This window comes from Somniosus microcephalus, chromosome 23 (genome assembly GCF_052327205.1).
Source record: "Somniosus microcephalus isolate GS21.2 chromosome 23, FLI_Smic_1.0, whole genome shotgun sequence".
Classification (NCBI taxonomy): domain Eukaryota; kingdom Metazoa; phylum Chordata; class Chondrichthyes; order Squaliformes; family Somniosidae; genus Somniosus; species Somniosus microcephalus.
Window position 1 is genome coordinate 14,756,114 of NC_141009.1, and position 17,957 is coordinate 14,774,070.

Below are 17,957 nucleotides of genomic sequence, written 5' to 3' on the forward strand. Positions count from 1 at the left end.
TATCAATTTGATAAATTTAAATGTTCACCAGTAGGAGATCTTTGTGTACCTGGTATGTTGAATTTTATTTTGAAGATTGTCCACTTTTTAGCACAAAATCACAAATGAAAAGGATTGATTTTAAATTAATATTTATATATATATTAAAGTAGTAAAACATCATTTGAAATTCAGACAGTGTCCATTTGAAACTGATGTGATTTTAATGTAGTCTCAGCCTTTTGAAGGATAAAAGGCCTGGGAAAGGGGTTTATGCAGTGTTAAATAAAACAAGCATCAACTGAGTTTTGTTTAGATATTAGTTTATTGTTTTGTTTTGTTCATTGAAGAATGCGTGACATAGCAATTATGTGTTGTATCGGGACAAAATGGTACAATGATATAAAACTTTGCTTTATCCCCTTTTAAACTGTTATTTAAAAGATTGGGCGAAATGACTTCACACGCACAATGAGGCTTGCATGAATACAGCTGTGATGTTAAAAAGGTTTATTTTTTTTTTAAAAATCTTGTCTCCTGGTTACTGTCACTTTTAATTGTCAACTTCCTCGGTCACTATTCTTCCTCAAAAGCCACTTTAAGTGCTGTGTGCTTGCAAGATGAAAGCAGGATTTGCATTGCAATGAGTTTTTATGTGATGCTGAATAGACATGTATAAATGAGATTGGATTTACTGTATTTTTTTCCCCCCGGGCCTACTGTGATGGTCCTGAGTGCCCGCCTATAGCAGACTGGACTGTGAGAATTTTGCATGGATTTTTGTCTATGTGTACCCTGAATGTAGCAGCCTTGGAGGTCTTCTTCCGGATTTAATCAGCTGCTCCTCATACCGCACAGTTCCAGCAGCATGCTGTCGACCTGGAGAATTGCCTCTTTGTGCACGCTCGACGTCTCCCTTCAAAGTGTGTGAAAAGATCAGTCTCATTTTATTCTAATCTGACTTCACTCCCATTCAGGACCCGACAAAGTGCCAGGCTGTGTGCCTTGGAATTGTGCAGCCATCCTAAAAAATTTTGACATCCTTTAATGAGGCAGAATGTTCATTGTGTGAGTTTATCTCGCTGTCTCTCAGTTGACTGGCCCTTTTTAACCTCAACCATATTAATGTCTACATCACTTGAGCCAATTACTTAATGCCCTGTTGTACCTTTATGGGGGTGATTCACCCGCCTGAAAAGGAAATTGAACTATACCATTCGTCTTCTGCCTTTTTCAGGGGTAAGCATGGGGTTGGACGGATAGACATCGTGGAGAATCGCTTCATTGGCATGAAATCGCGCGGTAAGGGACTCCTGATGTGTTTTATTTATTGTTTTTAAATCCGTTTTGATGCTGTATTGTCCATAGTAGTCAAGTATCTGCATCAGTATTGCCTGATAATGTGACTGGCTTTTTCTGCCTGTAGCATTCAGAGATCGATGAATCAGTCTTCAAATGGTTCCATATATACCTGTATTTACAGGAAAAACATGTCTGAGTAATCCATAGGAAATTCCATGGAATAAAGAGATTTGGGCTCTTATTTCCTCACAAATGTTTCCAGAATCTTTTTGTTTCAAAAGACCATCACAAGTTTATGTCCTGGGTCTTTTAGGTGTTTGGAGCACAATGATCAAATTATAAAAGTGCAGGAATACAGTGGTTGCACATAGGGAAATGATCTTGAAATTAAAGGAAATACTGTACACTATACAGGTAAAGCCTGATTAAGCATCTGTTCTATGCTGTAGTTTACAATTGAAATTTGGTTCGCCCCCTCTTTCCTCCGAACCCACTCTAAGATTTTGACTGATTTGTCGAGATAGACCATGGGAACCATTTCAGAGTGGATCAATTCACTTGCTTGTTTTAAACTCAGTTCAGGTGGGAGTGGATTAAAGAGTATTTTAAGAGCTTGATAGCATATTGTATTTGGAGTGCCAGATGGAATATTAAAATAGAGGGTCACACTTCTGGTTCTCCACATGGTGAGTTACCAATCTCAGCCGTGCAGTGTGGAATGATGCCAAGTGGTGGCCGCCCTCTTCCCAACAGGGAGGGCAAGCCAACCTGTGCCATTCATATGTTTCCTAGAAGCTAAATTCAGAACAGCATTGGTGTAAGCCTGTGAGCAGGCAGACTGCCCAAGCACTTAGCCAGGATGTTGCTTGGCTTGGGGGGATCAAAGAAAGGAGAGGGGTACAAAATACCTTAATTTTTTTTTTAAATGCTGTAATCATGAACACTATTTTTGTTTTCTTGCCAATTTTCCCCTCCCATCCTTTCCACCTCTGAAGGCTGACTTCTTGTTGGAGTACCGTTCCACAGGTGTTGGTCATTCTTCGTTATCTCGTCCAAGTAGCCATTCTTTAATTGCAAGTCAAAATGGTCAGTACCAGCAAGCTAATCGACTGCTGGGGCCATCATACCAAACCTAATCCTGCCTTTGCTCAATGTTCATGTACATGCACTTCCAGCAGAGGTCTCTAGCCTCCGATAAACACCAGGAACCCGGGCTGATTATTTTCTTCTTCCCCCCCCCCCCCCCCCCGAAAAACTCAGACACCTGAAGCCGGTTGTACCTACTACGGGATAGAATATGGGAGTTTTCTGGTCTATACAGCTGAGCTACTCACTGGATAAATCTGCAGACTCATTGTGGGAATTCCAGACATGATGATTAAGGAGAGTAGAATCCAGTTTCAGACAATAGATCAGGCTACAGCCAAATAATGTTGCTTCTGACCAGAAATCTATTTAATGGGAACTGTTATCAATTAAAAGTAAATTAAACCTTGGTCAGGAATCTGCCCACATCAGAAATTTTATAAATCACATCAAGGAACTCCTTCCCAATCAGGGACTTCATGTCCTCACAGTATGAGGGGAATGTCAGTGAGTAGAAAGATGCATGAATGCCCACATACAATCGAAGAGTCCACACTAGATAGCTTACCAGTGAACATTTACCATTGTGTGCCGATGCAAAGCAATCTGTAGGAATGGGAAAGAGAGACGATCATTTCCTGCTGGTCTTTCTGACCTGGGGGAAGCCAGGGATTGATGACTATCTGCCAAGCTACAAAAAATACAGGCACTTACTGACTTTGTGATGTGCATAAGAGGAACTAGCCTATCAATGACCTGGATTTGTAATTTGACCGCGTAATCTTGAAGGAACAAGCTAAGTTACACACCGTTCCACTTTAGGAACAAAGTAATACTCTGTGCATTACATCATTTAATGATTTAACTCTTCTCAAATAGCATTTCCTCGGACTTACTGTGAACAGTGCCACAGAAGATCCACTAATTTCTAAGATTAAACATTTTACTTTAAAAGTTAAGGAAGTGGTATGTAAGTGCGGCTAATAATTATGTAAGACAGTTGTAAGATGAACCATCCTCACACAACTTCTTTTGAGTTTTCATTTGAGTTTGTTTATTTGTGAAATTCTAATATGACCAATCTCAAAGCAAGAGAAGTGCCGCTCGTCACTGTGTACTTCCAGTAGATTTTGTAGGACCGATAATAATGCATCTTTCAGTAAGGCTGTCCAGTCTGCGCCTCCATTTTCAGTGAGAGTGTGACCCTCTTCTACAACTTACTCATGGTTTCGGGTAAAATAAAGAAAAGCTGGACAACTGAAACTTTAAAAAAAACAGAAAATGTTGGAAGCACTTTGCAGGTTTGTCAATATTTGAAAGAGACAAGGCAGCTTAACTTTTTGAGGGTATATCCTTCATCCAAGGGATCTATACTCCTGAAACATTAGCCTGGTTTTTCTCTTTTCAAGTATTTGCAGATCTGCTGTGTATTTCCAGCAGTTTTGGTTTTGATTTTATGATTTACGGTGTCTGTCTTAAATCTCCACCTTGTCATCAGTCATGAGAATCTAGTGTTCTCTATGGAACTCTTTCAGATATCTGTTTTAGTGGGCATTTGACGCACTTCAATTTTTTTAGTAGGTGTATAATGTTGGCTGTGGTGTTTTATAGAAAAATAATACTGTCTTACAGACGTACTAACACGCTTGTGTGGATTATGTATGCCAATATAGGTTGGATTGTGATACGAAGTAGTGACACGTTGGTATTTTTCCCCCCTCTGCACTGGGTGCGGTAGTAGGGGAGGTAGTGATGGACACAGGTTAATTTGAACGGAAGCACTATTATACCAAATGTATTATAATAAATAATACTTGCATTTATATAGTGCGCTTGAAGGTTGTGGGTTCAAATCCCACTCCAGAGACTTGAGCACATAAATCTAGGCTGACACTCCAGTGCAGTGCTGAGGGAGTGCTGCATTCAAATCAAATCAAATCAACTTTTATTGTCATTGTTAGTGCACAAGTGCAGTACAACGAAATGTAGGCTTGCGGCTCCCGAGAGTGTACATTTAGATTAAGACATTTAAACATTCAACATACATTTGGCTTGTAATACATTAACATAAACATAGCCATAATAAAGTGCATTGGCAGATGTGCAGGCTTTAGAGTTTATTTGTGGAGTTCAGTAGGATGACAGCCCTGGGAAAGAAGCTGTTCCTAAATCTGGTCGTACGGGTGCGAATGCATCTGTAGCGTCTCCCAGATGGCAGGAGGGCGAACAGACTGTGGCTGGGGTGGGTAGGGTCTTTGATGATGGACCGTGACCTCCGTAGACAGCGTTTCTGGTATATGTGCTCTATGGTCGGTAGCCGGGTGCCGGTAATGCGTTGGGCAGTTTTGACTACCCGCTGCAGGGCTTTCCGGTCATAGTAGCTACAGCTGCCATACCATACTGTGATACAGTTTGTCAGGATGTCGGTTACAGATACAGATTGTCGGAGGTGCTGTCTTTCGGATGAGATGTTAAAGCGAGGCCCTGTCTGCGCTCTCAGGTGGACGTAAAAGATCCCATGGCACTATGTCCTGACCAATATTTATCCCTCAATTAACATAACAAAAACAGAATATCTGGTCATTATCACATTGCTGTTTGTGGGAGCTTGCTGTGTGCAAATTGGCTGCCGCGTTTCCCACATTACAACAGTGACTACACTCCAAAAATACATCTTTGGCTATAAAGCGCTTTGAAACATCCGGTGTCTTGAAAGGCGCTATATAAATGTAAGTCTTTGGGGGGAAAATTGGGTATCGCCTATTTTGGGACGCTAATATCGTCCGGGTGCAAAGTTTAGCGCCCGGCGCTAATTATCGCCTCCGACTGCAAAATTTGCCTCTATCGCCCCTGGAGGTGATTTGAGCGCTACATCAGGCACTACACACCTCTCTTAAGGCGCAAATGTCAGGGAGCGAGACGCTATCGAAGCTCAAGTGATGTCAGTTACCATGGAAGCCAGACAGACTGCTGCTGTCCAGTTCTTAAAGGGGAGGGGCCATCTTGCTGGCCAGCCACACCCTGCTCATTGCAGCCTTGAATCTCGGCCTGGAGAGACCTCAAAAGCAATTGTGTTGGAAGCACTAATGGATAGGCCCAGGGAAAGAGCTCGGCGCTTAGGAACCTCAAAAGTGGTGCTGAGGGCCAAAACTCCTTAGGACAGCGTTAAATCTTTCCAGACATCTCTCAACCTGTGTGTACCAAAAAGTTTGCTGGCAAGAAAAGGTAGGAAGCGCCTGCCTTTAAATGGCGTTCCCCCAGCCCCTTCCCAATTTGAAAACGATCCCCATTACCTGTCATTCCTAGCGACAGGCGCTAAGGCAGGGGGCGCAACTCAATATCCGGTCCGGGGCATTGCACGCTCGACTGACGTCACAATCTGCAGGCGCAGGAGATAGTGACTGGTCAATTTTGCAAGCGTCGCTAAAATTGCCATGCTCAGGCGCTAAATTCCTAGCGCCCCCCCGGAGGTGCTAACGAGAGGCGTTAAACAACCGAATTTTTCTCACGTCTACAATTTGCCTAGTTGGCAACCCAGTCTTTCAGAAAGTGATGCAAGATGTGTGTATCTGTGGGAAGAATGTACAAGAGGAAGATGAGGAATGGTAGACAGATCTAGCTGAAGGTTAAAGAATAATAGTGCAAGATAACACCAATTGAAAGAGCATGAGGAGATGTATTTATCAAGAACGATTGGTTATGTGATGCCACAATGGCTTTTAAAAACGTGGGAATTGTATCTATTTTAAGTACACCCATTTCCAGCCTTGGTTCATTAGTTGAAGCTACAGCAGGCAAAGTATAGACTGAATTTTCTTCCCCACTGATGCTGATGGATTTATAGCATTTTTGTAGTCTTGCTACACTAGGTGATTACTGGAATCCCCTTATATTTAACATAGTTACATAAATATTTCTGTTAACCTATTTAAACCTTTTTGGAAGGCTGTGTGTCAGTTGAAGCTGCAGTTTGTACTGAACATTAAGTTTCTTGCTCACCCACAGGATAACCAATAACACTAACATGCACTAACCAGAATTATTACAATTAAAAATATTTTATGGTTTCACAATAGAGAATTTAAACCCAATCAACATTTGTTCTAAATCTGTAAAAGATGGTATTACCCTTTTTCTTTGTTTTCAGCAATAGGTTTAAAGTAGCATTAGTACTGAGTGGTACATTTTATTTTATGGAATTTTTATATTTGTTTGAAGTGATAGTTTAGGTTGAAGGGATAATTACAAGTCCTAGCCCTTTTCGGGCTACCTCAGATCAGGCGTATTCCCCAGACGTTCACCTTCAACTAAAGTTAAAGATAGCCGAATTCTATAAGATGCTTAATTGGGTCTAAAGGTTCAGACTATCTCTCCCTAAAGGAAAGGAACGTCGTGAAGATGTTACTGTCCTCCGGATAGCACTTTTAATAAGTTTAACTAGATTGTAACCTTCCGGATATTATGAGGGTCCGGAATACCCCCCAGAATTCTGCAACTCCTTACAAAAGAGTGTACAGAAATTGAGTTCGCGAGGTTGATACAGAAATACTCTGAGACAATTCTAAAAATATATAACTTTATTTAAGAGCCGACATTCAGTTAACAGCTGTTGATTCAATCGCAACTTTTACAGTTCAAAATACAATTAGCTTACACAATCTTATTCTCACATCTTAACTACATTACATTTCCACTCTTCTACTTATTCTTAATCCAGAATATCCACCAAAATCAAATACCTTGATTACCCGAGACTCAGAGTTGTAGGCTTAGAGTGGTTCTGAAGCCGAGAATTGCTTGCCCATTTCCAGCAACTTCTGACTTTCTGTTTGAAAAGCTCTATTTTTATATCCTTTTTGCAGTAGTTAAATCCTTTTGAAGTTTTCTGCTGATGTAAGCTAATTATCTCTAAGTCATTCCTTCTGTTGACTTCTTTCTATTCTTACTGTCAATTTAGCTGCTGCATGCATAATTATGACTCTACCCTTAGGTGTTCCAAAAACTTATCAAAAATGGCTACAACAGATTTATCTCTTTGATGTCATTCGTATCGAAGATCTTTCATTCAATTCTTAATATTGGCTTAACTGTTTATAATCACAGACTCCTGTCTCCGTGGTGTTCCAAGTTCAATACAAAAATCATGTGATTGCTTGGTGCATCTATTGAAGTCATAGCTTCAAAGTGTTCTGTAGGTATATTTACTACATGTAAATCAAAACCACTTTAACCAGGTATTTACTTGTTTTCTTGCTATCTTAGTTGGTTATATTACAGTCTTGTGTTTCCTGTCTTATTTGATGTTACTTTTACAAAGGCACATGGTTTTTTAATATTCTGTGTTTCTGTTTCACGTGTTAGTTCTTCACACTTTACTTGGGTCATTCCATTGTGTTTCTCCCAAACTCCAGACCTCCTGGAAGCGCCAAACTGCTATTTCAATAGGGTCATTGTTTTAGCATTAACAATCAATTCCCATTTCAAAGTTTGTGTGGTTTTTACAGCTTGTGTTATCAAACCAACCCATCTCAGAAGCCTGTTTTCTGTTTGCAGCCTGTGTCTCTGAGGTTTTTTAGATTTTTAAACCCAGTTTCTCATGTATTAATAATGTCAGAAATCTATTTATATGATGGTGTATCTCTTGGAATATGGCTTATCCATCACAAGGTCACGTTTTTAAATTCTTGGGTATCCAGTCACCTGTTTTATGAACCCACTGTATATTTTCATTACAATGTTCATGGGAAAATGCATTGATAAGTTTCATTTTCTTGGCATCATGACTGTGCTTGCGCTGGGAGCAGTGCAGGTTTAGGGGTTAAGGAGATGTGTTCTTGGTCTCAGGATCCGTTGGGTCTGACAGTGGTCTGGGGAGAGCTTGGGGGCTGTCCATCAGTGGTCATAATGGTTTGGGTTGACCACTCTTGGGTCATGAATTACATTGTTGTCACCCAACTCTACAAATTCAGCTTTGAACGAAAAGCTAAAAAAATAATTTTTAAATTACAAATATTCCCAATACAAGCACAGCCATTCTTGGCACGGAAAGGGGACTCGGAGTCAAAACATAAATGGAGGCCCAGCTGATGGGTGCCAGACCGGAGATGGAATTTAAATCTTTTGGCTTGTTTCAACAAAACAAATGCAGTTTTAAACTGATAATAGCTGGATTCTTTTAATGTTGTTGTAAACAGCTGAAAGAGGAAAACCTCAGTAAATTGAGGTTAATATTCAACCAGTAATTAGCCTGTCCTGTTAATGGCAATTAATGTAGGCTCTGTTGTGACTCTCCATGTCTTTGATCATTCACTGACATAGCAGTTAGAAGAGCAGTTGTGCAGAGATCTATAGTAAATTCCTCAATGGAAATTATGCATGCTTATTGGTTGGTATTAGTATAGCAGAAAATGTTAACTTTTTGTAAACACCATTATTACTAATATGCTATGAAATGTAGTGCATCAGTTGCACTCCAATTTAATGGTTGCAGTTTCTGTTATTTAAAAAGTCACATGCCTATATTTAGAAGCTATAAAGTATCCAGGATTGTAAAGTTACAGTAATGTGTAGAATAACCTGCACAATAGCATACATCAGACAACTGGGCAGGCACTTCTTCACATTAACTTTATTTCCTTTTAAATTAATATAGCAGAACAGTCATTTTAAATTTAATACCGAGAACAGCTTTATTGGCTGCAATGACCAATGTTGCGGGCCAATTGTCCTATTAATATTGCTTTTTACCATTTAAAAAAAAATGTAATTGTGCAATTATACTGAACCTTGTCAGTACAAAGAGATTCTTCAAATTGCAGTGTTGCGAGGCGCACAATATGGTTGTAGTATAGTCCTGTCTAACGGGTAAAGGCATTACCCATTATTATATCACTAAAAGAGAACGACTTGGAATTATATAGCACATATCGTATTTCACAAAGTGCAATTGCTGTTGTTATGTAGACAAATGCAGTAGCCATTTTGTGCATAAACAAGATCCCACAAATAAAAGTCAGATGAATAATCTGTTGATCTATTTTATTTTTAAATGGTATTGTTAAGTAAAGAATATTGGCCAGGATATTTCCCTGCTTTTCTTCAAAATACTGACATGGGATCTTTAACTTCCACCTGGTTGTGGGGGTGGGTGAGCGGGGAGAGGATTTTACAGGTGTAGATTTCTCTATAACATTGTTTGAGAATCATAAACTTCATAATTGGCTTTCCATTTGTAACTTTGTTTCAGTGACTCGTAAACTTCATAATTAGCTTTCCATTTGTAGTACACCCAGTTGAGTGGGGGGAAAAAAGTCAGCACTCTGGATTTGTAGTTGGATATTCCCTTAGACTGCTGTTCTTGTTTGGCAAGAAAGTTTAATACCTCAATGAAAAGGACTGCTTCCCCCTGCAAGCTGGACACAGTGCAGCATTAGAGAGAGAAAATAACATATTTGTATAGTATCTTTTACAGCTTCAGGATGTCCCAAAACACTTCACAGCCAGTGAATTACTTTCGAAGTGTAGTTGCTGTTGTAATGTAGGGAAACATACCATTCAAATTTGCACATAGTAAGGTTCCGAAAGACAGCACCTCCTATGATGCAGCACTACCTCAGATCCCATAGCCCCATTCAATGGAGAGCAGGAGAGTTCTCAGTGTCCTGGCCAGCAAGTTTTCCATCAATCAACATCATTGAAACAGATTATTTGGTCATTTATTGCATTGCTGTTTGTGGGACACTGCTGTATGCAAATTATCTGCCACGTTTCCCAACATGGCTCTCAGTGTTGCGCAGAAGCATCAGCCTAAGTTATGTGCTCGAATCTCTGGAGTGTGGCTTGAACCCTCAAGCTCCTGACTTGGAGGCGAGTGCTACCATTGAACTAAGGCTGATGCTGTATTGGCATTGATCACCGAGTCATCAATATTTCCTTCCCTTCCTCTGTGCCAGTATCCAGGGTGTGTGTGGCGCAAGAGGTTACAAAATTAGGTAAGAAAATAAAATTTGCAAGTTTAAGTAATAAACTTTTGGGTCTATTTTGTATTTCACAAGTTTTTGGAAAGAGCACCACATTGACCAATGTGCCCTCACCCCATGGGGAGAAGAAAAACTGACCTCTTGTGGGCCACTTGGCTTGAACTACACTTCCCTTTAGTCACTGAAGTGACAGAATTTATAGCAAGAAGAAGACGACTACAGCCAGATTGTTTGGTCCTATTAATTGCATGAGAACATATGACAGCAAGCAGTCATGGAGGAAGGAAATATTAAAGAAAATCAAATTTGAAATAAACACGGTAAAGGTCATCAATCTGCTTGATTTAGTTTCAGTATTTCTCAGAGGATTTAAATATGTAGGAAGAGTTACCTGCTGACACCTAGAAATGAGTGTGGATAATTTAATTCCAGTGAGGACTCTTCTGAAACTAGAATGGAACTGCATTGTCTGGTCCTATACAAAAATGACCTAAAATTGTAATGGAGCTATGTGACATGTAGCATGGGGAATGCTTGTTATAGGTCTAGATGATTAAACAAAAGCAGCTGATTATACTTCTGGGCCCTGAGTATGAATTAATTTAACTAGTAATCAGTGCTAAATAGAAATCAATAACATCTGTGAAAACCATAATTAACTGTCTCTCAAAGCTTCTTAAAACCTAATGGGATAATTTACATCTCTTGGTAAGTACATTAATTGTATACCAAACAGAAAGAGCTGCATTTTGTGAACCCAGTCTGTTCCCATCAGAGAAAAATAAAACAATGGGAGAAAAGGATGGCTTATCCAACTTGCAAAGGGAATTGGGGACATATGTGGAAACATTCTTGGTGATGAGCCAGGAGAAGTGAACGGAGGAACATGTGTTTTCTCAATTGAGAAACCCAAGTGAAAGGTCTGTGCCTGTAGCACAGGGCATTGCCAGAGTTAAAGGCAGTAGCAAAGAAGACAAGATAAAACAGGAAGTAGTGATTAGGCAATCCCCAGCTAAAGACTGAAATTATAAGAGGAAGGCAAGATTGAAAAAGATGAGTTTCACAGTTTTAATGTCCTAGGAAAGAATGTGTTGCAGCAGAAGACTCCATTTTCAACTTAATCAGGAAGTGTGTATAAGATAATGATGTAGTTGCAGTTTAGGATTAACAAGTAAAGAAAGTTTCAGAGGTGTGCTGTCCATTGTAGTACTGATTTCTTTTTTAGAATGGAGAGAGACAAAAAAGGTTGCAGTAGAAAGATGCTAGAGTCTGACTCTTGACATTTAAGTTTATCCAGTGACTAGCTGAGCCACACGATGAGGAATGTCTTAGGTTTGAACACTCGTCTCTGCTGAGCAAGATTGTCTCAGTCTGAGTCTTTGTAGGGGTGCTACAATTGGCCTTGGCAAGGAGGGAAAAAATCAGCTAGGACACCTACTCCAGGAAGCATATGTGTATGGATAGAACCTTGCTCAGCTGTGATGTTTCTCTTTCCCCCCCCCCCCCAGCCTGACCAGCTAATGGCTAGGCTCACACAGGAATAATGATTACTTGAGCATGGTACTCATTGAACCATACCCCAGCTAGGAGTAGTTGGCTTCAGGAGAGGAGAGGTGGGACTAAAACTGGCAGGCAAAAAATATTCAGTTGGAAAAGTACAGTGGCATAGTGGTTAGCACTGTTGCCTCACAGCGCCAGGGACCCGGGTTCAAATCCGGCCTCGGGTGACTGTCTGTGTGGAGTTTGCACATTCTCCCCGTGTTTGCGTGGGTTTCCTCCGGGTGCTCCGGTTTCCTCCCACAGTCCAAAGATGTGCGGGTTAGGTTGATTGGCTATGATAAAAATTGGCCCTTAGTGTTAGGGGGGATTAAATATGTGGGGTTACGTGGTTACGGGGATAGGGCTTGGGTGGGATGGCTGTCGATGTAGGGACCGGGTGCTAGGGTTTGGATGATCAGCCATGATCTCGTTGAATGGCGGAGCAGGCTCGAAGGGCCGAATGGCCTACTCCTGTTCCTATCTTCTATGTTTTCCTGAAACAGTTTTCTAATATTGATTCCCAGCCCTACCCTGTTTATAGAGTAAAGACGTCTTACTGCAATTATATAGGGCCCTGGTGAGATCACACTTGGAATATTGTGTATAGTTTTGGCCTCCTTACCTAAGGAAGGATATACTTGCCACAGAGGGAGCGCAATGAAGGTTCACCAGACTGATTCCTGGGATGGGGGGATTGCCCTATGAGCCTATGAGGAGAGATTGAGTAGACTCGGCCTATATTCTCTAGAGTTTAGAAGAATGAGAGGTGATCTCATTGAAACATACAAAATTCTTACTGGGCTTGACAGGGTACATGCAGGGAGATGTTTCCCCTTGGCTGGAGAGTCTAGAACAGAGGTCACAGTCTCAGAATAAAGGGTTGGCCATTTAGGACTGAGATGAGGCGAAATGTCTTTACTCGGAGGGTGGTGAATCTTTGGAATTCTCTACCCCAGAGGGCTGTGGAGGCTCAGTCATTGAGTATATTCAAGATAGAGATCGATAGATTTTTGGATGTTATGGGGATAGTGCAGGATTGAGGTAGAAGATCAGCCATGATCTTATTGAATGGCAGAGCAGGCTCGAGGGGCCGAATGGCCTACTCCTGCTCCTATTTCTTATGTTCTTATATAGCTGGATCACTGTGCATGTGCAGTTCCCATAAAGTCTTAAATAGTAAATATTGGCCCAGTAATTCCTGTCACAACGCGTGAGTACGGACAGGGTACTCAAGCGTGTGCCAGGAGGAATTGCCGGTTTTCAGCATGCACAGCGCATGCGCTGAAAACCGGCATTTCCTGTCCTCTGACCCAAGGGGTTAAGAGGCTGAACGCATGCGCGGTATTGGGCCGCGCGTACGACTTGGATTTCCTGTATTTTTACAGATTTGCGCATGTGTAAAGGGCTCCGGTTTTTACGCATTGAAAAACCACACGTAAGTACTTAGTTTTACAGGTAAGTGGTCTTTTAGTACAATTTAGAATTTTTTTTTCCACATGTTTATTATTTTTAAAGAATCTACTGTAAGGTAAGTTTAGTTTTAGACCCTATTTTTAAAAAAATTATTTTTTTCAAAAATTTGATTAATTGTTTAAAATAGTTTTTTTTAAGTTATTCATAGTTAATTTAATTATTGGGATGCTTTTAAAAATTTTATTTAAAGTTTAAGTAGTGTTTTGGGGTGCCGTACTTTTCATGAGTTTGACAGTCTTTACTATCAAACTTTTATGAATGAAGTTTCCCCTCCCCTGATTGGCTGAACAGTGCTCACCTGATCCCAGCCGGCACATCGCACTAACTACGCCGCTGGGTCAGGTTAGCACATCGCGCCGACATCAGAACCGGGCCACTTACAGGAAATCCACTGCGGGCCAGGTTTCAGATGTCTGCGCGCCAGGTAAGTGCACATCGGGGGCTTGCACGCGCGGCAAGCCCCCGACACCAAGTTCTGGGCCATTTTGTTTAGTATCACAGCAATATGGCTGCGAATGATCAGTACAGGCCAGTGACACCAAAAATTATTTTCTGCCCTGTATAGAGGCTGGTAGGGTCACTGCAGTCACTTGGCCTCCCATTGGTCATATTGGCTACCTCTGACAGCAAGCCATTTGGCATTTACGTTGCCATTCAAGGTGGCTGTGGCAAAAAGCAGAGATCAAAACTGCCCATTTAAGTTGTGTCCTTGTTCACATTCATAGTTTGTTGCCAACTTTGAAGCTGAGCAAACTATAAATATAAATACGATAGCAAAATACTGCGGATGCTGGAAATCCGAAATAACAACAGAAAATGCTGGAAAAACTCAGCAGGCCAGGCAACATCCGTGGAAAGAGAAACAGAGTCAACGTTTCGGGTCGAAACCCTTCTACAGAACTGAGAGAAAAGGCAGGAAATGAAACAAAAGGCAGTTTGGGGGGCTGGGAAATGGGGGAGGGGATGAAAGAAGAGACATTAAGAGATATTCAAGGTGAGACGAGATGGTAATAGGACAGGTAAAGAGACAGACAATGGCTCGAGATGAAGTGTGAAATGCGCTGGCAGAGTGAGAGACAGCTGCCATGTGGGAGAGAGAGAGAAAAAAGGAAAAGGCACAAACCAAAAGTGTGGATAAAAAATATAAAAATATAATAGGGGCCGAGGTTATGATCTGAAATTGTTGATCTCGATATTGAGTCCGGAAGGCTGTAAAGTGCCTAATCGGAAGATGAGGTGCTGTTCCTCGAGTTTACGGTGCGCTTCCGTGGAACAATGCAAGAGGCCGCAGACAGCGAACATAAGAACATAAGAAATAGGAGCAGGAGTAGGCCAATCGGCCCCTCGAGCCTGCTCCGCCATTCAATAAGATCATGGCTGATCTGATCCTAACTGCCAATCTACTATCACAGAACCATCTCCTGAATCTAACAGAATTAGACACACGAAATAGGAGCAGGATCAGGCTACACGGCCCCTGGGCCCGCTCCGCTACCCACAGGGCCATGACCGATCCGAACCTAGACTCATGTCCAAATTCCTGCCCGTATCCCTTAATTCCCTTTACTTCTAGGAAACTGTCTATTTCTGTTTTAAATTTATGTAATGATGTAGCTTCTACAGCTTTTTGGGGCAGCATATTCCATGGACCTGCCACCCTCTGCGTGAAGTAGTTCCTCCTCATCTCTCAGTTTTGAAAGAGCAGCCCCTTATTCTAAGACTATGCCCCCTAGTTCTAGTTTCACCCATCATCAGGAACATCCTCCCCGCATCCACCCGATCCAACCCCTTCACAATCTTATATGTTTCAATAAGATCGCCTCTCATTCTTCTGAACTCCAATGAGTAGAGTCCCAATCTACTCAACCTCTCCTCATATGTCCATCCCCTCATCCCCGGGATTAACCGAGTGAACCTTCTTTGTACTGACTCGAGAGCAAGTATGTCCTTTCTTTAAGTATGGACACCAAAACTGTACGCAGTATTCCAGGTGCGGTCTCACCAATACCTTGTACAACTGAAGCAATACCTCCCTATTTTTATATTCTATCCCCCTAGCAATGAAAGCCAACATTCCATTGGCTTTCTTAATCATTTGCTGCACCTACATACTAACCTTTTGAGTTTCGTGCACCAGGACCCCCAGATCCCTTTGTACTTCAGTACTTTCCAGTTTCTTGCCATTAAGATAATAACTTGCTCTACGATTTTTCCTGCCAAAGTGCATAACCTCACACTTTCCAGTATTGTATTCCATCTGCCAAATCTCTGCCCACTTACTTAGCCTGTCTATGTCCCCTTGCAGGTTTTTTATGTCCTCCTCACTCACTACTTTCCCTCCCATCTTAGTATCATCTGCAAACTTTGATATGTTACACTCGGTCCCCTCCTCCAAATCGTTAATATAGATTGTAAAGAGTTGGGGACCCAGCACTGACCCCTGCGGAACACCACTTGTTACTGATTGCCAGTCTGAGAATGAATCATTTATCCCAACTCTCTGCCTTCTGTTAGATAGCCAATCCTCTATCCATGCCAGAATATTACCCCCAATCCTGTGATTTTTTTATCTTAAGCAATAATCTTTTGTGTGGCACCTTGTCAAATGCCTTTTGGAAGTCTAAATACACTACGTCCACTGGTTCCCCTTTATCCACCCTATATGTTACTTCCTCAAAGAACTCCAGCAAATTTGTCAAACATGACTTCCCCTTCATAAAACCATGCTGACTTTGTCCTATTAAATTATGATTATCCAAATGTCCTGTTACTGTCTCCTTAATAATGGACTCCAAAATTTTACCTACCACAGATGTTAGGCTAACCGATCTATAGTTTCCAGCCTTCTGTCTACTGCCCTTTTTAAATAAGGGTGTTACATTAGCAGTTTTCCAGTCTGCCGGGACCTTTGCTGAGTCCAGGGAGTTTTAGAAAATTATTACCAATGCATCCACAATCCCTACCGCCACTTCCCTCAAGACCCTAGGATGTAAGCCATCCGGTCCAGGTGATTTATCCGCCTTGAGTCCCATTATTTTACCGAGTACCACTTCCTTAGTGATTTTGATCGTGTTTAGCTCCTCCCCCCCCCCTTAGCCCCCTGTTTGTCCAGTGTTGGGATATTCTTAGTGTCTTCTACTGTAAAGACTGATATAAAATATTCATTCAGTGTTTTTGCCATCTCCATATTTCCCACCATTAATTTCCCGGTCTCATCCTCTAAGGGACCAACATTTACTTTAGCCACCCTTTTTCTTTTTATATAACTATAAAAACTCTTACTATCTGTTTTTATATTTTTTGCTAATTTACTTTCATAATCTATCTTCCCTTTCTTAATCAATCTTTTTGTTACTTTTTGCTGTCTTTTAAAGTTTTCCCAATCCTCTATCCTCCCACTAGATTTGGCTACCTTATATGCCCTTGTTTTTATTCGAATACTATCCTTAATTTCTTTACTTATCCACGGATGGCTGTCTTTTCTTTTACACCCTTTTCTTCTCAGTGGAATATATTTTTTTTGTAAGTTGTAAAATAACTCCTTAAATGTACACCACTGATCATGTATCGTCTTACCCTTTAATCTATTTTCCCAATCCACTCTACTCAATTCCGCTCTCATACCTTCATAGTCTCCTTTATTCAAGCTTAGCACGCTTGTTTGAGATCCAACCTTCTCACCCTCTAATTGAATATGGAATTCAACCATGTTATGGTCACTCATTCCAAGGGGATCCTTTACTAGGACATTTTTAATTAATCCTGTCTCGTTACACAGGACCAGATCTAAGGTTGCTTGCCCCCTGGTCGGTTCAGTTACATACTGCTCAAGAAACCCAACCCTAATACACTCAATGAACTCATCCTCAAGGCAGCCCTGCCCAATTTGATTTGTCCAATTAATATGATAGTTAAAATCCCCCATAATTATAGATGTTCCCTTATTACAAGCCTCAACTATTTCCTGATTGATACTCCGTCCAACAGAGTTGCAACTGTTCGGAGGCCTATAGACTACGCCCACTAGTGTTTTTTTCCCCTTATTATTCCTTATCTCCACGGTGAGGTCCGAGTGGGAATGGAACGGTGAATTGAAATGACAGGCGACCGGAAGCTCGGGGTCACCCTTACAGACTGAACGTAGGTGTTCCGTAAAGCGGTCACCGAATCTGAGTTTGGTCTCCCCAATGTAGAGGAGACCACATCGTGAGCAGTGAATACAGTATACTAGATTGAAGAAGTGCAAGTAAATCGCTGTTTCACCTGGAAGGGGTGTTTGGGGCCCAGCTCCCAAACTGCCTTTTGTTTCATTTCCTGCCTTTTCTCTCAGTTCTGTAGAAGGGTTTCGACCCGAAACGTTGACTCTATTTCTCTCTCCACGGATGTTGCCTGGCCTGCTGAGTTTTTCCAGCATTTTCTGTTGCTATTATAAATATAAATATATGGGCTATAAAATGCACGAGTGCCCATGTAGGCAGGAACACAGGGAAAGAATGAGAAGTCCAGGTGAAGCTGTTGACAGCTTGCCTTTGTTACGGCTGATGTGAGGTTTGTGTAAACAGTCCCATTTAAACCTCTTTCCAGATTGTTTGCCTATTC

General features: G+C 41.3%; 1 protein-coding gene across 1 annotated transcript in view; it reads left to right on the plus strand.

Moving 5' to 3' along the window:
- ass1 (argininosuccinate synthase 1) overlaps nucleotides 1-17,957 on the plus strand; it is a 145,502-nt gene that overhangs the window by 80,647 nt on the left and 46,898 nt on the right. The window contains exon 10 of the mRNA XM_085965449.1: nucleotides 1,217-1,281. Coding sequence (XP_085821575.1) covers nucleotides 1,217-1,281 — 65 coding nt within the window. The remainder of the gene's footprint in view (nucleotides 1-1,216; nucleotides 1,282-17,957) is intronic.